Genomic DNA, 23,833 nt, shown 5'->3' with positions numbered 1-23,833 from the left:
AAACGTTTTTTTTTTTCTTTTCAGGTGACAGGTGAAAACAATACCAGCCACGCTGTCAAGTCTGGTAAACATGTGGAGGTGCAGCGATGGTGACGACAGAGCTGCTGCATGCAGAAGGTCTGTATTTAACCTCTGACGGTTGTTTTCTGTGCCTCTCTCAGGTGGAAGTACGCCTTCAACAGCATCCTGGAGGTCCACATCAGACGTCTCAGTCACATGTGGTCATGGTCCAACATCAGACAGCACCGAGAGAACCTGAAGGCCTACAAGACCGCCTATAAGACCAAACTGCTGAGCCAGAACAAGCTGAACCAGGATACCGAGCGAAACATCCAGGTACGGCTGATCGCCCTGAAAGAGCCTGGATGGAATCTGTGCAACTCATAAACACTCATAAATGCATCAAATAGTGCACAAACACACGTAAGGGATAATGCCCGATGAGATGTCCATTATCAGAAATGAATGGACGACGCAGAGGCATGAACCGTCCGTAATGGACACCTGGAAGGGCATTATCCCGTTTATACCATGGTCACTTACGAAAAGAATAAATATTAAATCAACTATGAATACCTTAAAGTTGTTTTTTACCGTTAAAAGTTTTTCACAAGAAGTGGCTGAGCGGACTATTTAATATCTCTCGTTGTGACGCGTTGCCAAGGTAACCAGCTCTGGCCACAGAACCTGCAGCTCAGTCGGCCGCAGCTCTTATATTAGGCCTGATCAGTGGAGGGAAGTGAGATGATTGATTAACGTTATGTTACGTTACAAAGTATCATTTCAGAGGACAAGTGCACCTCTTACCGCTTGAGTTTGTCCACAGGATGATGTGAAAATTTGTTTCCAAGTCCACAGAAAGTTTCCTAAATCGTTTTTATTGCAAGAAATAGCCTCACTCTGATCATTAAATGGGTATAAAGCAAGTCAGGATTATGCGCAAGGCTGACGTATTCAACGCCATCCTCGTCTGTTTGGATGCTGAAAGATGTCATGGTCAGCTCACGGTCCCCCCCCCTGCCACGCCGAGCCAAACACACCTTTCTGACGAGGCCGAGGGGCGTCTCGGGAGACAGCGCAGATGAACATCTGATTATCTCAAGGTCCGACTCAGGGATACGAGGATGGTGGAAGCTGGTATCTTTCCTTCTCTTTCTGTAACGCTTCAGTTAAAAACAGCGTTACTGCCCTTGAACACAGCGTCGCTAATGATGTTGACGTTTCTTAAGTGTCGATTAATGCCGGCGCTCAAACTCCTAAAACTGGCAGCACTGTATTCTCCTCCTTCCTTAGTCGACTGGACAGACGCATGAAACAGTCGCAAAATGTCACTGAGAGTAGTGGCAGTGTAGCTCTCAAAGCTGATGTCCATGTTAACGTATATTCTGAGTTTCTGTTGCCACGGTTACCAACTAGCGTTTGAGCCAGCGCAATAATTTAGAACAATCAGGCTATTTGACCGGAACTTCTTTTACAGGTGTCCTATAACACTTTTTAACACCCATGGTATAATGATGGTTGTAAGACAGTAAACTGCATATTTTGGAGTTTTGGAGAAAAACGAGATATCTCACTCTCCCCCTGTAGAATAATCTGCACATGAACTGGGAGTTCATACTAGATTCACTGGCCTCAGCTCAGCTCGTACAGCGTTAGCGACTGACCGGTGTTTGTGTTGACCTGCCGACTGGAGTCGATCGTGCTAATGTTTGTTTCCAACAGGATCTGGAGAAAGTTCTGGATGTCTTCAACATCACTTTGGCCCGTCAGCAGGCTCAGATAGAGGTATGCTCGATGAAGACTGTGATCAAAGCTTTCTGAGGAACAGACACAGAATTTTAACCAGTCATGACTCGCTCTTCGTCCTCCTCCAGGTGATCAGATCGGGACAGAAGGTGGTGGGGAAAAAGGCGGTGGGGGGGCAGAAGCAGGGAGGAGGAGGTTTCTTCAGCAGCTTCTTTGGTAGAAAGGCCAAGAAGGAGGAGCAGGAGCCAGAGGAGAGCAAGGAGAGAGAGGGTAAGTCCCTCCGAATTACTTCATCACCACTTGAAGCTCTTATGAATCTGTGTGTTATCTGAATAATTATGGTGATATATTCAGTTGTTTTTGTCTGAGCTCATGGACATGTTAAAGTTCGGACACTGTGTAAAACAGGCATGTCAAACTCATTCCATAAAGGGCCGTGTGGCTGCAGGTTTTTGTTCCAACCAAGGAGGAGCACACCAGGCCAACCAATCAACATCAAGGGATCACTTAGTTATCAGCTGAAGACTGAGATCAGCTGATTAATTGATTCCAGCCAGGTGTGCTCCTCCTTGGTTGGAACGGAAACCTGCAGCCACACGGCCCTTTATGGAATGAGTTTGACATGCCTGGTGTAAAACATAAATTCAAAACAGAGAGCAGTGATTTGCAAATCCTTTTTAACCTTTGTTCAGTTGACTACAGTACAAGTACTTCATGTTTAAACTGATAAACTTCCTTGTTTCTTTGTAAATATGCACATATGTAAGAGCTGGTTCAGGGTCAGTTTCCTCTGTGTTCCATCAGCTGTCCTTTAACAGTCAGCGTTTGGAAAAAAGTTTTACAGTAAAATTCTTTCTCGTTCTCGATAGACGACTTCAGCAGCTCAGCCGTCTCAGTCGTATCTTGTTCTTTGTAACGCTGACCACAGTTTCAGTGGGGGACAGGTCTGGACTGCTGGCAGCCGGTTCAGTACCTGCACTCTTTGACTTTGAGGCCGCGCTGCTGTAACACTGCAGAACGTCTCCGATGAAGCCGTCATCTGGAAATGTGGACTAGCCAGACCAGCGCCAGACAAATTTCTGGATGTGATTAATATCTGGCTTGAATCTGGCATTTAACGCAGAGGGGGCGAAGGGTACAGGCATTCAGTGTTGGTTTTCGTGCTTACATGCAGAGACTCTGAATCTTTGAGTTATATTATGGGTTGTAATTGGTGAGTTTCCTGCAGTTCCTGCAGTTGCAGTGTATTGAGAAATGTTATTCTAACTAACAGACATTTTTTCACAAAGTGTTGAACCTCACTTCATCCTCACTTGTGAATGACAGACCCTTTAGATAATATATCGTAACAATTACTTCCTAGACTGCGCACACACACATGCACGGAAATGACAGCTAACCTTTAACTTACAACTAAGACAAAGGAAACACCAGACAACTCTGTTGAAGCGGCAGGGGGACATTTAGCAGGTCAGAAAAGTGTTCCAATCATGATGCTATCACCTGTTACCAATCAGCCTGTTTACCTGTGGAATGATCCAAACAGGTGTTTTTGGAGCGTTCCACATCTTTCCCAGTCTTTAGCTGCTCTTGTCACAACGTGTTTGAAACGTGTTGCTGCATCAGATTCAGAATCAGCAGATATTTACAGAAATCAATGAAGCTCATGAGCTCAGACAGTAAATATACTGACTTTGTGCTGTTTTCAGGTCAGTTTATGTTAAAAAAGGATCAGCAGGTGATCACATCACGTTTGATTTACGCAGCATCACAACAGTTTTGGAGTCAGGGTTGTAAATCTTTACTGACATTTGTTGCCTCTTTACAGTTGAGTACAGAATTCATTCTTTGAAGAAAACAACACAAATCAGTTCCCTCACTCATTTCAGATAACCTTCAAAGGTTTTTTTAGTTGGTATTACGAGATTTTAGATTATTTTTCAGAGGTGTTCGTGTGGTGTCTACCTTTGGTTACTCGTAGATACTTTATGTTCAGTGGCGGCTGGTGGTGATATTTGGTGGGTGGGCTATCAAATACATGATACTGATGAAACAGTTAACATAGCTGCAAAAGCAGCATCACCTTTGATACACACAGTTACATCAATTACAGGTACACTATACTTTTTTAGTGCTCTACATCACCCCCCCCACACACACACACACTCTCATTCTCTCTACACCCTCTCTCTCTCTACACCCCCCCTCTCTCTCTCTATCTCACACACACACTCTCATTCTCTCTACACCCTCTCTCTCTCTCTCTCTCTCTCTCTATCTCTCACACACACACTCATTCTCTCTACACCCCCCCTCTCTCTATCTCACACACACTCTCTACACCCCCCCCTCTCTATCTCTCACACACACTCTCATTCTCTCTACACCCTCTCTCTCTCTCTCTCTCTCTCTCTCTCTCTCTCTCTCAAGCACACACAGACACACACACACACACACACACACACACACACACAGATACGCACTACAAAACGTGTTCCAGCTGCCAACAGATATCCTGCTGCAGCTGTTTTATTCCAGCTGTTTGGCATTTGTAGTGCCAAACACGCCTTCAGTACAGCAGATAACCTCAGCAACAACAGCGTGTCACCGTCCTTCAACAGGTCTACATGGGTCTAGATTATTTGAAAAGAAGCTCACATCGACGGCCTTTCTGGGAGGCAAACAGGTTAATCACCGTGTCTGGTCATTTTTGGATGAAGTCCTTCTCGATAGACAGCATGGCGAGTGCATCCAGTCTGTCCTGCCCCATCGTACCTCGAGAAACGCTTTAATCCTCTGGAGCGGACTGAAACACCTCTCTGACTCTGCCGATGTCGTCGGAGTTGTGATGGCGATTAGTGTTCATGTCAGAGTCTCAGAAGGTTGCTCTCTGAAGGTTGTTCTCCATCAGCATCCTCAAAAGTGACAAAGCCGACTTTAACCCCTGAACTCCGCCTTCCTGTACATCACAATCAGCTCAGCTTTCAATTTCTCTTCGCATCGTTTGGCCGATGTGATCCCAGTCTCTTAACTTCCAGCTTTTCCTCCAGAGACATTGAGGAAAAAGGACAAGAAAGCAAATAATCCACCTCGTTCATGCCAACGCCCGCCACAGCTGAACTTTTTCTCCCTCCTTCCCAATTAGTCAAATTATTAGTCGACAGTCAGCGGCTGCAGGCTGACTGATGTTAGCCCAAATGATCAGTGAATCACTGTACACCTGTCAATCACTGACAAGAATGAAATGACTGAAAGTGGACTGTTCGTGCTGAGGCTGTAAAAAATAACCCATTTAGAGATATTCTTTGTTTTTCTTTCGACTGATTGGTGCTGTTGCTACCTTTGGTTTCACCTAAACTCAAAACAATCTGTTGTAAGTTATGTAAAAAATAATTTTCTCATCTTTTGTGTGCTAACTTGGGAGGGCTTAGCCCGTTAGCCCATCTATACCGGCCGTCCCTGTTTATGTTCCATGTGGCAGTGGACTGACGATGAAGTCTCTCCTCTGGTGTGCAGGTTCCGGGTTGGACGATCTCATTACTGCTGAAGAAAAAGAAAAACTTTACACTGCCATCGGTTACAGTGGCAGCTCTCACAACCTCGCTTTGCCCAAACAGGTAAGCACACTGCCGCTGTCATGTTCACGGTCTTCGAAGGATAAAGTTTGGTAGATTTGTGGCTTTTTCTTTATCGCCACTGTCAGGATGTGTTCACAAAAACATGTTAGAATCTAATGGACAGTTTTTCGTGAAATGTCCTGATCGTGTTCCTGCTCCTCTGAGGACGAAGCTCTCAGATTTCAATGACTCTGTGTTCTTCTTTCCAGCTTGGGCTGCTCGGTAATGGCAAAAATCAGAATTGCAATTACTTTGGTCAATATCAAGATCCATTATTTAGAGGCAGCGATTAATTGAGTAATAGTAACAGATTTATTGGTATGCAAAGTACATGTGGCATGGTATATGCCTATGTGATATATTTATGTATGTGATGTATTAACATATTAATAGCAGATAGATGAGCACCACCAATAGTCTAATATTAATGGTAGCATAGCTAAAAACAATAAAGGTTGCAGTGGATGTCTGGCAGGGCCACATCAGGAGATGCAGCTGTAATCAATAGTCCAATTTCAGCCGCTCTCCATTCGGACCTGCGAGACGAGAAAGCACAAAGACTCCGGGGAAGAAGCCAAGTCAGGAACATGTCTTGGTAGGACAGGAACGCATACAGATAAGAACAGAGGTTTGGGTGTCATTGGAAGTCCCTCTGCAGTCTAATCCTATGGCAGCATAGTTAGGGGCTGGTCCAAGGCAAGCCTGAGCCGGCCCTAAATGTACGCTTTATCAAAGAGGAAAGTTTTAAGCCTGCTCCTAAATGTAGAGGGGGTGTCTGCCTCCTGGACAATAGCTGGAAGATGGTTCGATAGAAGAGGAGCTTGATAGCTAAAGGTTCTGGCTCTCATTCTGGTTTTAGAGACTTTAGGAACCACCAGTAAGCCCCCATTCAGTGTTCTACTGGGGTAATAGGGTACTATGAGCTCTTTACGATAAGATGGTGCCTAAACATTTAATGCTTTGTAGGTAAGGAGAAGGATTTTAAATTCTATTCTGGATTTTATAGGGATCCTGTGCAGAGCTGCTAATATCGGAGAAATATGAGCTCTCTTCCTGGTTTTTGTCAGAACAGGTGCCGCAGCATTCTGGATTAGCTGGAGAGTATTTAGCAACAAATTGGAACAGCCTGATAATAAGGAACTGCAATAATCCAGCCCGGAAGTAACAAATGCGTGGACTGGTTTTTCTGCATCGTTTTGAGACAGGAAGTGTCTGATTTTTAGTCGATGGAAAAAGGCAGTCTCTGTAATTAGTTTTACGTGGGCGATAAATGACACATCCTGATCAGAGGTGATTCCTTACGGTGGTGCACAATGCCATCCATAGTTACTATCTCATTGCATCGTGAGTCTCTAAGGTGTTTAGGCCCAAATATGATTACCTTAAGACAAACTTGGAGTTTAGTCAACAATGAAAATAATCGTTAGTTGCAGCCCTACAACTATTGAACAACATTAATCATAGAGTCATTTATTTACTTTTTGTTGAACAGTGGACCTTTCTGTGTTGTTCAACTGCAAATGAAAACAATAAATGTCTTACAATAATAATAATAATGATAATAATAGTATAAAAACTGGATTTTGGCTCACTTGACCACAGCGACCTGAATTAAATATGCGACAGCCTGGCAGAGAGTGAGTTTGAGCCTTCAGAGAGGAGCGAAAAGCCACCACTGTAAAGGAAAGGGGTGCGCTGGCTTTATAACTCCAGACGAAATGAGGCAGCTGGCTCTTGCCAGGCTTCAGGTTCTGCACATGTGGCTGAAGCACCGTCATTCGGGCCAATCAGCGACCTATGAGGAAAGGCTGGCAACTTCAGGCAGGCAACAGCACGATCGTTCGTTCCACAACAGAAATGGCATCTTTTAAAGTTAGCGGAGATGCTGCTGTAGCATCCGTTCTATCAGAGCTGGAGAGTATTTCTTCAGAGCAAAACATGTTTTCATTCTTCTCCTTGCTCTCCTACTACACCTCTGCCACTGGTCAGACTGTAACAACAGATACATTATCAGGATGGTGTGTGTGTGTGTGTGTGTGTGTGTGTGTGTGTGTGTGTGTGTGTGTGTGTGTGTGTGTGTGTGTGTGTGTGTGTGTGTGTGTGTGTAGTACGTTGCGGTAGTCATCACTTTCCAGTTGTTCAGGACCTCGGTGACAGTCAGAGAACAGCCAGACGTCCCAGAGATCCTCAAGGTCCAGATGATCGACCTCAGCACCAAAATATCTCAGAGACCTGGAGCTCAGGCTTTCAGGTGACCCCCTTCGTCCTGTAGCCAAATGTCACAGGTTTGATCCCTGTGAAGGGGTTGTGATGTTTCATGGACATGGACCACACTTCTCTCTTGCTCTTCTCGCTCTCACTATCCAACACGTGTTGTTAAATAAAACCTGTATGTCCTCCTGCAGGGTGGAGGCAGCGCTGCAGCACTGGTATGTTACAGGTTTACAGCAGCAGGGGGCGGTACCTTCGCTCATCGCCTCGGTGGGAGACTCGTCTTCCTCTTTGCTCAGCTTCGTGTTTGAGTTGAATCCCGAGGACAGCGCCGCCGACCAGCTGCTCAGAGTCCACTCTCAGCCTGTCGAGATCATCTACGACGCGGTAAACATGAACCACGATCTGACCTCAGATCAGATCGCTCACGTCTGGTTTTTATTTGTTTTATCGCTCCGTCTGTTGTCTGGGAAACAAACATTTATCTAGAATCACCTTTGAGAACATGTGATGTGAGATGTGTTCCCTGCTGTTTGTCCAGTTGACAGTGAACAGTTTGACCGAGTTCTTTAAGACGGGGAAAGGGGTTGATCTGGAGGTCCTGACCTCGGCCACGCTCTCCAAACTGGAGGAGATCAAAGAGAAAACCGCCACAGGTCAGTTTAATTCATTTATTAACAGGTTTTTATCTGTCAGTCCACACTTAAACACCTGAATGATTCCTGGATGGATTCGCCCAACGTTTGCTGGAAGCAATCACGTTTTCCCCAGAGGATGAATCACCTTGAGCCAAATTACAGCCGAGTCCGGTCTGACAGTTTGGAGCTGAGCTTCACATGCTGGTTCTGAGATGGAGGTTGGGCTTCACGAACATTTCACCAGCCTGAAACCAGGATGAAAACTGTTTATTCAATCAAAATGAAATGAAATGCGTTTTTTAATCAGCTGTTGAGTGAGAAGTCAGAAACAGGTCTGTCGCTCTGTCTTTAGTGTATTCACTGGGCTCCAGTGTGTAGGATTTACGTGATCTGTTAGCAGAATCTGGAAGAAATGGAATATAATCATACTTATGTTTTCATCAGTGTGTAATCACCTGAAAGTAAGACCAAAGACATCCAGTATCTGACTGATTACAATTACAGCTCATTTATTTACTTAGATACTTGATCCAGATGCTGAAGTCTTAATTCACAGCTATGAAATTGATCATCATCAGTTCAAGATGCAGCTAACGATTATTCTCATAATCAAACAATCTGTTGTTTTTTCAACTTTAATCGTTAAAAAGGCCCATGACAGAATCTTCCAGTCTTCTAATTGATTTCTTTGTCTGACCAACAGGCTGAAGATGTCCACTTTACTGTCACACATAGCACAGTGATGCTTCTTTTACCTCACAGCAGATCTTTGGTCAGCACAGAGACCAAGTGCAGAGAGTTCTGGTGGATTCTGGTTTCAGTTGATCCAGTTGACAGATGACAGTGTCATTTTCACCAGAGCCCTGACAGTTTCTGGTCTCTGCAGGTTTGTCTCACATCATTGAGACCAGGAAGGTCCTGGACCTGAGGATTGACCTGAAGCCATCGTACTTGCTGGTACCAAAGTCTGGTTTCTATAGCAACACGTCGGACCTCATTATTGTCGATTTTGGCAGCTTGCAGGTGAGTTCTTATTTTTATTCCGCGATTGATTGTTTAATCCTGTCAAACCTCTGTTTTACCCTCAGGTCATATTATGATTAAATATTTAGGTTTTTCACCCAAATTGACCCCAATTTTTGGCTTTTTTTTTTTTTTGATATGTTGGATTCTCAGTTCAAACTGCAATGAACACATACTTTTAGTTAATTACATACTGAAAGTTGACTACTTTTATACTGTCCTCGCTGAGACGTCTGTGTTTCAACTAGTTTTGAAGTGACACTCAAAATAAAAGCGGTAATTTCAAAATAAAACTCTCTACATTAAAATGCATTTAAACGCGCCTGAAAGGCAGAACAACTTTATCAGAAAACTAAAAAGATCAAAAGCATAGCTAGCCAAAATGCCATCATGGTTTTTACCAAAAGTAGCTGTAAATTTTCCCGCTGCCCAGAGGATGAACCTTGAATGACCCCATGACGTCCTCTGCAGTGCCGCTGTCAGGTCAAACTGTCAGGTCAAACTGTCAGGTCGGATTCGACTCAAATGATCAGGTCTTCATCTCAATATGGGTTTTGTTTTGTTTTTTATGTGCTGTATTTATGTCTGGTTGTACAAAGATTTGGGGGTTTTATGTGTGTATTCAGAGGTTTTGGGCTGTGCAGTGACTTGTTGAGTTGAACATGTGTGTGTTTGTAGTTGAACAGTGTCGAGCAGAGCGGCCTCAGTTTGTCTTCGTCCTCCTTCTCCTCTTTGGAGGAAATCATGGACCGAGCCTATGAAAGATACAATGTGGAGCTACGAAGAGTCCAGGTGCTCTACAGCAAGTCAGGTGCACAACTAATACACACACACACACACACACACACACACACACACACTTATAGAACTACACTGCTGCCCGGACGTCCACATTTTTTTTAACACTTAATTAATTCCAGGTGAGGCCTGGAAGTCGGCTCGGCTTCAGGGTTCATCAGTTCAACACATCCTCCAGCCAATGGACTTCACTGTCCAGCTCGCCAAGTGTATGGTGGAGAAGGATGCCAGGATGCCCAGGTATGACTTCTGCGTGTGGACAGGTGTCCAGTCTCTCCATGGACTCATCTGCTGACTCACCTGTACATGTTATGCAAGAAACTTTAGTAAGTTTGTGCTTTAGGTTCAAGGTGTCTGGTGAGCTGCCACTGCTGCATGTTAAGATCTCGGACCAGAAGATCCAGAATGTTCTGGACCTGGTGTACAGCATCCCGCTACCCAACATGGGCTCCTCCCCCTCCACACCCACAGGAAAGGTACACTTGATACAGTCTGGTCTTACTGTAGCCACACCAACTGGAAGGTTTGGGTGTGACGGGGGAAACTGCAGAACAAACACAGACGTTTGTGGCAGATTTTGGAGGTGACAGAGAAGTTTGGGGGGGCATTTAGGCAAGCGATGGACAGAAGTTTGGAAGATGCTCTGTGTGGGTGATGGGAGAAGATTGGGGAGTTGTCAGATGTGTTTAGCGACGTGATGGGGTGGAGTTTGAGGAGTGACAGGGGAACCTTGGGGAATGAAGGTCAGACTGAAGCTCAGAACTGATGCCGCTGTGTTTCCTGCTGCAGGTGCTGTCGCTGGCGGAGGCCAGACCACAAGCACTCAGCCTTCACCCCGCACTCCTGGGGGCCATGGAAACAGGTTGGCTGTTAACCATTGCTGAATGACAAAACTAATCCTGGATACATAACTGATACGAAACAAAGAATTACAAAATGGAAAATTTCTTTTCAAGACAAAACGTATTTTTCAAGTCACAGATGTGTTTCTTGAACGAACTGAGGGAGTGCTTATTACTATTAAACTGTTATGTTTTCATTTTTATTCTTGTTGTATAATTTGTGCTTGTGCTGCTGTGTGTTAGATTCAGACGAAGACACCAGCGAGAAGTCGACAGATGAGGATCGCCAGTGCTCGGCTCTGGAGGAGCTCACTGACCTTCACTTCAAGTTTGAAGTCAAAGAGGTTTGTGGCCATGTGACTCAGAGGGGACGGAGCGTGGAAGTCCATGTGAGACAGTGGTGTGTGTGTGTGTGTGGTGTGTTCAGGTGCTGTTGGAGCTGACCCGGCAGGTGGACCAGGAGAAGACCATCCTGTCCTTCAGTGTCAGTCAGCTGGGAACTGAAGGGAAGAGGCGGAGCTTTGACCTGAGCGTCACCTCTTACCTGCGCAGAGTCACACTCGACTACTGTGACATACCAGGTAACTGATGGACATGATGTTACATTTTTACAGTAGAGATGCCTGATGTCAACACCTTAACATATTAATATCATTATTAATTAACTTCAATATTGCATTAAGTGTCTTGAGTCCAGATAAAATACAGATGAGATTTAATACACTTTTGTTCACCTGGAGATAATTCCAGGACTTATTTTGCTTATTTTTTGTTGATTTTTGGTCATTTACTGTTTTTTGATGACTCTAAATACACTTCACTGAACAGCCAAAAATGCCTTTTGAAGCAAAAACAACCAGGCCATAAAACTAGCACCGGTTAGATTATAACAGAGTAGAAAGAATAGATGAAGGCAAAGCTGCAGCTAATGAAGCAAACACACAACATTTGTATATATACAGCCCCGGCAGTGTAGAGCCTCGACCAGAGCTACACCGAGTGATTCAAGATTCAAGAGTCTTTATTGTCATTGAACATGTCAATGAAATTTTCATTGCAACCCCCATGTTAGGAACAGATAGTAAGAAAGATAAGAAGATTAGAAAGAATAAAATTAAGATAACTACAATAAAATAAAATAAACATGCAGTTAAATATTTGTAAAAGCAATTAAAAATATAACAGAATGAAAATATACTAAGGCAATAAAATATACTAAACAATAAACAATAAAATATGGAAGTGAAATGTGCAACAGAATAAAATATACACAGTGAAATGTACCGACAGAATACAAGTGAAACACCTCCCTGTTCAGGTGCTGTCTGTGTTGAAGTGCGTTTGAATATGTTAAAATTTCTCTTCAGATGGCAGGAAACATCCTCTACACCTGATCAGCTCCTCAGAGCAGCAGGACTCTGACCTCCTGAAGGTGGAGTTCATCAAGGTGAGCACACACACGCTCACTGTTCTCCAGCAGACTCACCTGATCTGCTGTCTCAGGTGGATCAGTGTGAGACTGCAGAGAAAAATTGTACATTTTATAATATACTGTATATTTAGACATAGTTTAGGGCCAGACTGTTGTACATAGTTTGTTTTTTAGGTGATGAAATGTTTCAGCATGATTTCAGTAAAAACAATAACCAAGAAGATGGTAGATAGATATGAAAAAGATGATTGTTGATGGGGGAAGTTTTGGGAATAATGGAAAGACAGAATGCATAAAATCAAGTTAAATACAACTTTTAAAAGAAGTACAGCAGTGCATCAGTGATCAGCAACAGCTGTGTGACCGAAGTGTGTAAGAGCTTGCACGCTGCTGCTGCTGACCGATATGAACACAAACATGATACTGATCCTGATCTGAGCGTGTTTTTGTGTGTCCTGCAGGCTGACCCCAGTGGTCCCAGCTTCCAGACGCTGTTCAGCAGCACCGAGCAGACCCTGAAGGTGGGTGCAAGAGATTTCCAAAGCGTCTGGGGTGTGGCGGGCTTGAAAAGTATATGATTGATTTCCTGCTAATAAAAGTAGGTGTTCAACAAAGCAGTGGATCTGCCCTTTAACTACTGTTCAAAATGGCCTTTGAATATTTAAGAAAGTACACAATATTTGATACAAGCAAAGGTTCACCTTCAGTCCTGCTGCAGGGCTTCAAAACTGAAGCTCATGAAGCTGAAATAAAACAAACATCTTGTGTTTCTGCCAGTTAGTGACTGTCATTCTTCATCTCAGCTGACAGTCAGGTGTTCACAGGTGTCTCACAGCTGTTTACCTGGTGGTGTTTCAGGTGGAGTTTTCCTCTCTGGACTTCCTCCTTCACACAAAAGCTCTGCTGTCAACCATCAACTACATAAACAGCGCCATGCCGCCACAGCTCACCGTCGCCCGTGACCGTGACACCAAAAAACAAGTGGAGAGGAGCGGACAGGGCCGGACAGGTGAGTGTCCGCTGCGTGCTCACAGGTGTGTCACTATGTCCCATCTAGAGTGTCTTTGACCCGTGTTTCTGCTCTCTCGCAGTGTCTAAAGGAACCAAAGATAGCAGTGTGTTTACCTTCAAGCTGTTCGCCATGTTGGGTTGTTTCCACGTGGAGGTGTGTGACAGTCGCTGCAGCATAGCTGACATCAGAATCCAAGGTAGGAAAACCTGGACTAATAAAATCTGAAGGAGTGAAGTGAGCTTTAAAACCACGGCTGTCAGAGATGTTGAGATGTTTCAAGAGCTCATTAAACGTGTCACCTGACCGTCGCCGCCCTGCAGGAATCGATGCGTCGGTCTTGGTGCAGGCGAAGGAGACGGAGGTGTTTGCTCGACTTAGAGATATCGTCGTCACAGACGTCAACCCCAAAACCATCCATAGAAAGGTCTGGAACACAAACCTTAAATGTTTAATGTTGTTTCTATTCATCACCATCATCACTGATGTTTGCTTTTACAGGTGAATACAGTACAAGCAGTTAGTAGCCCATTATTATTATTATTATTATTATTATCATTATTATTAATGTTATTATTATTATTATTATTATTATTATTATTATTATTATTATTAATGTTATTATTATTATTATTATTATTATTATTATTATTATTATTATCATTATTATTAATGTTATTATTATTATTATTATTATTAGTAGTAGTAGTAGTAGTAGTAGTAGTGGTAGTATTATTATAATTCAGTATTTTGTCTGTATCGTTTTTACCGTACGGACACTTTGCTAGCTTTTGTTTTATTAAGTTGTCATTTAAAGGAAATAATAGGTGATCTTTCTTTATAAATAAGCCACTTTGTATCTCATTGTTTTAATCTGGTTAAATTTTAACAAGTGGTAACTTTAGCAGTACCAGGACGAGGAGTATTCACAGTACTTGTAGTACAGTTTAACAGAGGGGTGATGGGAGGAACAGTTGTGGTTTGGAGGACAATTTTCATCTCTTATGATGCTGTCTTGCCTCCTCCTTCCTCCCTCATGCAGGTGGTGTCAATCATGGGCGAGGAAGTGTTCAGCTTCAAACTGTCCTTGTTTCCGGGGGTGACGGAGGGCGAGGGTTACAGCGACACATCGAAGGTGGACGCGAAGGTCACGTTGCGCCTGGGCTGCATCCAGATCGTTTACCTGCACAAGTTCCTCATGTCACTGCTGGTCAGATATTATATGTATACATACACACACATTTACATGTGTACACATAAATACACATTTAATAGTATATATCTACACACACACACACACTTACATACTCAAACATGCATATTTGTACATAAACATGAGCACATACATTTAGGTTCAAACATCACATCCGCTGTGTGCATTTGGTGGTTTCTACTTTTAGTTGCATCCGTTTTCTTTTTACGATCGATACTTGTTTAAAACTATTATTCTTAGATGTTTTTGTACTGAGTGGATCATGATGTGTGTTTGTCTTGTGTCTGATCAAACATAAAGTCACTACACGGACTGCAAAAACATTAACATTAGCATCCGATTACAAAATGTCAAACAACAGCCTGCCGTTTTAACAACGTTTCTTCACTGGAAATGCAATGATGCAGTGCTTCACTTTTGATAGACGGACCATGTAAGTGACAGATCAGGATGATTCGTGTCCCTGTAAATGATGTATGGGCAGCGTGGTGGCTCCGTACTGCACTGTCACCTCACAGTTGGTCTGTTTCAGTGGGTTTTCCCCCACTTCAAACACATGTTACACAGCTTAACTCTCCTGTCAGCATGCAGCCTTCACCAAGGAACTGGCTTAGGACTGACCCCCTCCTGGACTCTGCCCGCTGCTCCTAAACTAACACTAAAAGTAGAGAGAAGGCTGTAAAAACAGGACAAAAGACAGCTGCATCTCAGGCGTTCTTCCCCTCTTTGCTGAAAGATATTTTCTTTTTTTCTTTTTGATACTTAGTAGTTTCACAGTAAATGTCTCTTAAAAATATCAATAAAAACACAAATACAAATGATTCGTATATACATTCAACATATAACAATATAAGTCACAAAAATGACCCTGCTAACTATTGAGATATGTTGACAAAATGTACAAACCTGTAAAAACAGAGGTGAGACAGGAGATGCTGTATCGCAGGCGTTCTTCCTCTCTGCCCGAGAGCGCGACCAGCGAAGCTCAACATCTCCCCCTAGTGCCTTAACCAACTGTACAATGAGCAGTAAATGGAAAAAATACCAAACACACAAACGTGTGTGCATCACAAAAGCATGACAGTACAACACAAGGGATCAATAAATGTTTGTTAAATGATTGAGGTACAGTAACAGACAAACTTGGGTTGTGTCATATTTTGGCATGTTCACATGTAAAAGCAGGTCAACTGGTTCCATGAGTATTCATCAGAAATCACCAGCTCGCCACAGGTTGAAAGGTCATCGACGGTGTCAGTACAGACGCTTCTGGACACAGTGTAATGTCAGACTAACTCATTATAGCACAGCAGTTAGCAAACTGATGATCTGACTGATGGTCAGCTGCTGTCACACATTAATGCTGTTTTCAGCACAAAGTCTTTATGATATGAATCAAAATGTTGGAGTAAAACTTTTCTTCTGTAAATACTAAATTAGCTTTTTAGGATGAATTAAAAATAGAAAATGTTGATGCTAAAATATTACAGCGAAACAGGACAAATGATCTCGTCCCTTGTAAAAGTTTCAGGGAATAAAAAGCTGCTTTTGCAGTTTAAATCAAGTATTAAATTGAACTTTGATGTCTGATGTTTGTAGCTGTTTGTTTTATGTAATCTGACAGTTTGGGAAGAGAACATGTTGCCTTTTTCGTGTTTCCTGTTGCATGTTTTTCTCTACACTTTCTTGTCTCTCATGTTTCTGGTCTTGTTGATGTGTTTTATTCTTTCAGGCTTCTTTTAGCTTTCAGTATGCGTCTGCTGATGAGGTACAGCTTCCAGCATGCAGCTCTGAACTGCATCAAACCTGCTTCAGCTTCACTCAGCAACTCCACCGCACCCTCAATCCACCTTAAATATCATCTGGTTAAAGTTGATCAGTAGAGCGCGGTCTCTGTGAACAGGTTAACCCTCATCCTCAACTTTATGTCTGGTTTTCAGTCGTGGACTTGGGTTAATCTGAACGAGAGCGGATTCTTTGTGACGTCGTTCTCACCTAGGTTGATTGTGAGAGACGACCAAAAACACCGTATTGAGAGCAGAGCAGGAAACATTGGAAGTCATGCTTTTCATGCACAACACGTGGCAGTTATCAGAACTCACCTCCTCCATAAGCGCTATGCAACTCACTCAGCTGCCATCACCATTAACCCCCCCTCACTCTCCTCCCCTGTCAGCCTGTGTGACCTCACTTCCCTCCTTGAAAATGTTTCTGAACTTTTGGAACTTCATTTTTGTTTCAAAAATGGAAAATTTAATTAAATTAACCTTTGATAATTATGATGATAGTTGTATTTCTCACAATTATTGATTGATAGATATGCGCTGTTCTTGTATTTACAGAGAGGAAAAATTTGCATTCATGTTCAGAAAATCTTCTGTGGAGTGTTCTGAAAAGGCTTCAGAAAACCAGCTGATGTGTAAATGCACAAACACATTTGTGAGCCAGCTGCTTTATCATTAAGACCTAAACCAGATGCGTGACTCTGCTGTTATTAATCTGAGGTTCCTATTATTCATCTGAAGGTTTATGAAACAGAAATGACCGTACGCTCTGTCCAGGCAGTGAACGCCTCACATCGGCTCCCTCTGACTTTGCTCCTTCATGCTGTTTCCCTCCAAGTCTTGTGACGCTGGGTTGGTTTTTCCCTCACTCTGGATTTATTTTGTTCTTCAGATGTTTGTCGACAACTTCCAGACGGCTAAAGAAGCTCTGAGCGCTGCGACGGCTCAGGCGGCGGAGAAGGCAGCGTCCAGCGTTCGAGGCTTCGCCCAGAAGAGTTTTCGTCTATCCATGGACATCAAACTGAAGGCTCCGCTCATCGTCATCCCCCAGTCTTCCACCTCCCATGATGCCGTGGTGGTGGATCTGGGTCTGATCACGGTGGGAAACAGCTTCTCTCTGCTGCCGGCTGAAGGTTTCTCTCTGCCAGCTGTTGTGGAGAAGATGGACGTCAAGCTAACTCAGCTGAAACTCTCAAGGTATCAACACAAAACCTCTGAATAAACTGTGAGGATCAGTTTTTATCATTGTCACTGAGGAGACGTGAGCATGTTCTCAAACCTTTCAGTGGTTGTGTCAGAAGTTATTCAGAGCTCTGATGGGGGGGAATCAAAGCCACATGACAAACAATAATAAAAAAAGATGCAATACGATTCAGAGTAAACCAACAAACAAAGGAATCTGTCTCCTTAAAAGGTGCTGACGAACCATCGGTGAAACAAACAGAGAGGCATTTACTAAACCTGACTCCCTAGGACACCCAAAACAGGTGGAACCTTGTTTGCCACTTCAGTATTATTTACTAAAAGTAGAGGGTTTGGAGGCTAAGGACAGGATTGAGGTGCTGCTGACACACTGCTGGAAAGTCGACATGATAAATGGCAGGATCTGAAGCCAAATGGTTCCTGCACATGTCACATGACTGCTGCATCACTGGTTTGATTCCAGCCGGTCACCTCTGTTGCATGTCACACTCCCCTCTCTCCCCTCTTCATTCATTGTCAATAAATGTAAAAATGCCAAACAAATAAATAAATGGCAGGATGGTTTGAATGGGTCTGTGACTCAAAAGCCAGACCCAGATCTCCATAATGCAAATTTTTATGGAATATGGGCCGATGACGACCTGCGGCCAATCGATCTGGCCATCCCTATAACAGAGCAATGAAGCGCAGAAGCTGTGAAAAGAATGACTTGTAGTTTGGTTGTCCCTGTTTTGGCATCATAGCGTCCTTGAAGACACTAACAGGAGTTTTTACAACAGACCCTGCTCTGAGCTGCGTTACAACATGATGATGACCAACAAAAAGAAAAATGCTCATTGAGTGTTGAACTAATGTGTTTTTAGAACCACACTGAAGCAGGGCTCCTCTCAGCCAGACATTGAGATTCTCCAGCCAATTAACCTGGAGCTGCTCGTCACCAGGAACCTGGCTGCTTCCTGGTTCACCAATATCCCTGGAGTCCAGGTCCAGGGAGTCCTCCGGTCCCTCAATGTAGGTCTAACATGTTTTTAGTCGTGTAAACTTAACTATTCTTCAGAGTAAGACATGAAACATGTGCTCATGTGTTTCTCAGATGAGTCTGGGTGAAGAAGACCTTGGTGTGCTGATGAAGATTTTTGTCGAGAACATCGGTGAGGGGAGTAAAGAGCACAGCATGGACGTCAAACGACAGTTGGCACAAGGTACCTTTAGCCTCAATGCATGACGGCAAACAGAAACTCATAATGTGTTTTATGTGCCCTGCATCAACACTGGTAATATTTATTCAGATCGCCTGGTGTTACCTTTGACGATGTGCCCTCACCTGGTTAATATTTTAAATGCTTTAGTTATAGTTATTCATTTATAAACAAACATGCCCCCCCCCCCACCCCCAAAAATCAAGACTGAAAAAATAAATAATACAAACTGTTTACTAACAAAATAATAATAACAATAATAATTATTGAATGAGTACATCTATAAATAAGTAAACAAATGCAAACACCTAGGATTTATGTATTACACATATTTATGCGAAACATAGGAAAAATAAATACATAAAAAAAACATAAATAAAAAAGAGGGATGTTGCTCCATTACACATACACGGACAGGGAAACATTTTATGATAGATTCAGGTTTTTAACATATTTAATGAAAGGGCGCCAGGTCACACTAAATTTTCCATAGCAATTAGTCCGACTGTATCTCAGTTTTTCTAGCTGCAACAAAGAGAGCATTTCTTTAGTCCAATTAATAAAAGAGGGGGGTTTATCTGATTTCCACTGAAGGAGAATGAGTCTTCGGGCCATTTGTGAAGCGAAGGCGATGACATCGTAAACACATTGGGCTGACATTAGGATATATTTTAGCAAGTTTTACATTTGAGTAGTGTAGGCGATGTAGCACTTTAAACTGAATAAGGCACTGTCTAATACAAAAAGAAGAAGAGTGAATGCCTTCTAGACTGCGCTGCCAGAATTCCTCAGAGAGTTTAATGCCCAAATCCTGTTCCCAAGCTAATTTTGTTTTGCCCCATGAGGGTGGATTAATATTTTGGATCATAGTGTAGATTTTGGAAATATTACCTTTTTTGTAGGGATTTAGAGCAAGTATATCATCAATAACATTCTGTGCTGGTATATTAGGAAGTCTAAAATGTTTACTAGCAAAACTTGGTATTTGTAGAAATCTAAAAAAATGTTTTTTTGGGAATATGATGGTTTTTTTGCAGTGTTTCGAATGACATGAATGTTACTTTGAAATAGAGATCTTTTATAAAGACCAGACCAATTTTATGCCAAATTTGAAATGATGTGTCAGTTTTAGATGGTGGAAAAAGGTGATTGTTAACCAGGGGGGAGAACGAGAGTGTTTCACAATAGGATTTAAGATTTGAGGGTGTGGCCCTGTAGGTATTATAGAACTCAATAATGAAATAGGTGAAATTGCTAAATCGCCATCTAATTCCATGCTAGCCCAAACAGGACCCTGATTTATATCCTTATAATAAACCTTTTTTTAACCAATCAGGCACTGAAAGAAGATCTGCAGACAGAGTAATGCTGTATGTTTTTTAATGACTGTCTTCCCTCAGAGAAGGCCGAGCTTGCTGAGCAGCAGGTGCAGGCGGTGTTGTTACAGAAGGAATCTGAAGGTGTGGTGGCCCCCACCAATGGAGATCTGACTGAAAACGTGATCAACATTCACCTCAGCTTTGAAATCAAAGAGGTACGAAATCTGCAAATGATGTGAAAAATTGAATTGAGATTTTTCTTCTGTCACAAAATGTGACCAAGTTGTCTTGTTTGCACTGTGGCTGCCGGGCTGATCAGGAATCAGACTACAGTGACTACATTTGTCTGTTTGCTCTGATTATTCCTTCTACGTAATGGCTTTCTGCCAACCACCCTTCAGGCATCTTATTTATCTGCTTGTTACCTGTTTCCTCTTCAAGTTGCTGCTGACCCTGAAGAAGCCCAAAGAGCAGAAGGAGTCACCTTTCTTGGTCTTTCATGTGGCTCACCTGGGCATTGACACCAAAGTCAGAAAGTACGACATGTGTGCTACAACATACATCAACAAGATCACCATGAAGTGCCTGGAGTTCAAAGGTCAGCAGACCACGATTTAGTGATAATTATCCTGCCTCTGAAGGAAAGGTTGTTTTCTATGGTGCCCTTTCATGTTTTCTGTTGTGGCCTATCCAGTTCAGTATGGTGTCCTATACTATTTTCTAAGGGTCCTGTACTGTTTTTTGGGGTGTCCTATACTCTTTCTATGGCGTCCTGCACTGTTTTCTATGGTGCAGGGCAGGAATCATACCAACGCCAAATGGCCATTGCCATGGATGCCCCAGGGTATGGCTGTAATGCCCCCTCCACACTCTAAAAAACAATACACTGCATAACAACAACTTAAAAAATTAAGGTAAGTGCAGGGACTGTTTTGACACCACCGACTAGGAAATGCTGTGCTGTCTTCACAGGGAGGATATTGACAGTTTGATAACATGTGTCACGGACTACATAAACTTCTGTGTGGAAAACACTGTGCCGACCAGGAAGTTGCAGTGTTTCCCAAACAACAAACCCTGGGTGTCCCCTGAACTGAAAACACTACTGAACGAGAAGAAAAGGGTTTTTAAGTCTGGGGACCGAACTAAGTTGAAGTAGGTGTAGAGGGAGCTGAAAAGGGTGAGAGGCAAGGAGTGCTACAAGGAGAAAGCTGGAGGAGCGCCTGCAGGGGAACACCACCAGAGAGGTTTGAAGGGGCCCGAAAACCATCTCAGGCCACAGCAGTGACAATCCCAGGGGCCCTGAATCTGGAGACCAGGAATGGGCAAATGAGCTGAACCTGTTTTTTAACATGTTTGATTCTACCCCCATTCCCCTAACCAGAGCCCAGACCAGATGGCCTTATCTCTCTCCAGCAGATCAGGTGAGGAAGGAGCTCAGGAGGACGATGGCGAGGAAGGCAACTGGCCCTAATTACATCTGCTTCAGACTGCTCAGGGATTGTGCAGATCAGCTCTGCGGGGTCGTTCAGCACATCTTTAACAGCCTGGAGAGAGTTCCTGCACTGTGGAAAACTTCCTGTGTGGTTCCAGTGCCAAACACTGTGCATCCCAGGGAGCCCAACCACTTCAGGCCGGTAGCCTTAACTTTCCACCTCATGAAGACCCTGGAGAGGATTATACTTAACCATCTTCGTCACCTGGTGAGCAGCGAGCTGGACCCCCTACAGTTTGCTTATCGACCAGGCATTTTGACTTCTGCAGTGTTTTCAACACAATCCAGCCATCACTGCTGAGGGGGAAGCTGGAAGAAGCCGGAATAGACTGCCACCTGGCTGCATGGACCATCGACTACCTCACCAACAGGCCGCAAAATGTGTGGCTTCAGGAGTGTGTGTCGGATGTGGTAGTTTGCAGCACCGGGGCTCCACAGGGTACTGTCCTCTCCCCTTTCCTCTTCACCCTCTACACATCAGACTTCAGTCACAACACAGACAGCTGCCACCTCCAGAAGTTCTCCAATCATACAGCCATCGTTGGATGTGTATCACAGGGGAACGATTTGAATACAGGGAAGTCATCACTAACTTTGTCGACTGGTGTGGACTAAACCACCTGAACATCAACACCAGCAAGACCAAGGAGATGGTGATAGACTTCTGCAGGAAAGCACCACAGACTACACCAGTGTGAATCCAGGGTCTGGACACTGAGATCAAGGAGGAGTACAAATACCTGGTGTCCACCTCACAATAAACTGGACTGGTCCACGAACACTGATGCCCTGTACAGGAAGGGCCAAAGTTGTCTCCATCTGCTGAGAAGACTGAGGTCCTTTGGACTCTGTGGTTGCATCTGCAGTCTTTTACTCAGTGGTCTGCTGGGGCTGTGGAAGCTCTGGGAGGGACAGAAAGAGACTCAACAAACTGGTCAGGAGAGCTGGCTCTGTCCTGGACTGCCCTCTGGACACCACTGAGGATGTAGGTGAGAGGAGGATGTTGGCCAAGCTGACAGCTATCATGGACAACCCCTCCCACCCCCTGCATGACACAGTGGGGGCCCTCAGCAGCTCCTTCAGTAACAGACTGCTGCATCCACCTTGTAGGAAGGAACTCTACCACAGGTCTTCATTCCATCAGCTGTCAGTGTTCAGCTCTAGCTTTTGCTGCAGGTAGCACTGGTTCCATACTCAGACCATTTTTGCACTGATGTGTGATTTATCATACACAAATAACCTTGTGCAATTTTTTTTCCACTTTCAATGAGTATTCTACCTATCAATACATACTGGTATTCTATTGTGACATACAGTATATATATCTTTATTACTGAGCAATACATAAATGCTGTAGTCACTTTATCTGTACCCACCATGTGCAATTTCTACCCAAATTTGTGTAAAAAGCACAGAATTCTAAGTATATTTTTATGGCAATCTTTGTTATAGTTTTGTACATATTAATGTTTTGTAGAGTCCTTTGTAAAACAAATTACATACTTATATATATAGTCACCTTTCATTTTGTATTTTGTATTTCTCTATATCTGTTGCTATTTTTTTTCAACTGCTATTACCTGCTGCCTGTAATACCCAAATTTCCCCAGCTGGGAATTAATGAAGTCTTATCTTATCTGAAGGTCTGAGTGGTCTGTTGACACCTTTAAATCTTTTAAACATTGCTTTCTCCTGAAGAGTCTTTTCATTTTACCTTACGGCTGTTTTATTTGGCCTTATCCTGTTGCTTTAATTATGCTTTATTTTGTTTTTATCACGTTACTGCTTTTATGTTAAGCACGTCGTGTTCCATTTTATGCATGAATTGTGCTCTATAAATAGTTTATTATTATTATTATTATAGTACACTATAGTGTTCTATCTCTATTGTGTCCTTTAGTGCTTTCTGTTAAGGGCCAAGGAAATGGTCCTGGTTTTTTTTTTTGTGCTCTATAGTGTTTTCTGTGTTGTTCTGTACTGTTTTTCTAGGACATCATGTAGTATAGTTTATTTTCTAAAGTGTCCCTACTAGTTCCTGTCTGGACAGGAAGCAGCCACTGTTAGGGTTCATATGGTCAACCATATAAACCTGCACAGCAAAGTTGGCTTTGACGATCTGACACTTTGGTTTCATCTTGTTTCAGACTCAAGTGGCGAGCCGCTTTGTCTCATCAGCTCTTCTGTGGAGTCTGGAGCTGAACTACTCAAAGTGCAGTATTTCAAGGTGATGACAGCAGTAACTTGTATTTCATTTAATTTTTTTCGTCGAGATATGCAGGTTGGCTTTTATATGTGAGAGCACAA

At 43.2% G+C, this 23,833-nt stretch overlaps 1 protein-coding gene across 3 annotated transcripts in view; it reads left to right on the top strand.

The window, feature by feature from the left end:
- vps13c (vacuolar protein sorting 13 homolog C) overlaps positions 1 to 23,833 on the top strand; it is a 98,223-nt gene that overhangs the window by 25,103 nt on the left and 49,287 nt on the right. For all 3 annotated transcript variants that reach the window (XM_041948261.1, XM_041948188.1, XM_041948334.1), the window contains 26 exons: positions 162 to 336; positions 1,723 to 1,785; positions 1,875 to 2,016; positions 5,263 to 5,363; positions 7,472 to 7,614; positions 7,769 to 7,961; positions 8,116 to 8,230; positions 9,099 to 9,235; positions 9,914 to 10,046; positions 10,156 to 10,273; positions 10,377 to 10,509; positions 10,823 to 10,895; positions 11,119 to 11,219; positions 11,303 to 11,456; positions 12,243 to 12,322; positions 12,769 to 12,828; positions 13,166 to 13,316; positions 13,399 to 13,515; positions 13,640 to 13,743; positions 14,359 to 14,526; positions 17,206 to 17,510; positions 18,380 to 18,527; positions 18,610 to 18,718; positions 20,116 to 20,249; positions 20,476 to 20,632; positions 23,674 to 23,753. In XM_041948261.1, the coding sequence (XP_041804195.1) occupies positions 162 to 336; positions 1,723 to 1,785; positions 1,875 to 2,016; positions 5,263 to 5,363; positions 7,472 to 7,614; positions 7,769 to 7,961; positions 8,116 to 8,230; positions 9,099 to 9,235; positions 9,914 to 10,046; positions 10,156 to 10,273; positions 10,377 to 10,509; positions 10,823 to 10,895; positions 11,119 to 11,219; positions 11,303 to 11,456; positions 12,243 to 12,322; positions 12,769 to 12,828; positions 13,166 to 13,316; positions 13,399 to 13,515; positions 13,640 to 13,743; positions 14,359 to 14,526; positions 17,206 to 17,510; positions 18,380 to 18,527; positions 18,610 to 18,718; positions 20,116 to 20,249; positions 20,476 to 20,632; positions 23,674 to 23,753 (3,394 nt within the window). The remainder of the gene's footprint in view (positions 1 to 161; positions 337 to 1,722; positions 1,786 to 1,874; positions 2,017 to 5,262; positions 5,364 to 7,471; positions 7,615 to 7,768; positions 7,962 to 8,115; positions 8,231 to 9,098; positions 9,236 to 9,913; positions 10,047 to 10,155; positions 10,274 to 10,376; positions 10,510 to 10,822; positions 10,896 to 11,118; positions 11,220 to 11,302; positions 11,457 to 12,242; positions 12,323 to 12,768; positions 12,829 to 13,165; positions 13,317 to 13,398; positions 13,516 to 13,639; positions 13,744 to 14,358; positions 14,527 to 17,205; positions 17,511 to 18,379; positions 18,528 to 18,609; positions 18,719 to 20,115; positions 20,250 to 20,475; positions 20,633 to 23,673; positions 23,754 to 23,833) is intronic.

Source organism: Chelmon rostratus, chromosome 1, assembly GCF_017976325.1.
Source record: "Chelmon rostratus isolate fCheRos1 chromosome 1, fCheRos1.pri, whole genome shotgun sequence".
NCBI lineage: Eukaryota > Metazoa > Chordata > Actinopteri > Chaetodontiformes > Chaetodontidae > Chelmon > Chelmon rostratus.
Note: the sequence above shows the minus strand (reverse complement) of the source record. Positions and strands in the feature narration are given on the sequence as shown.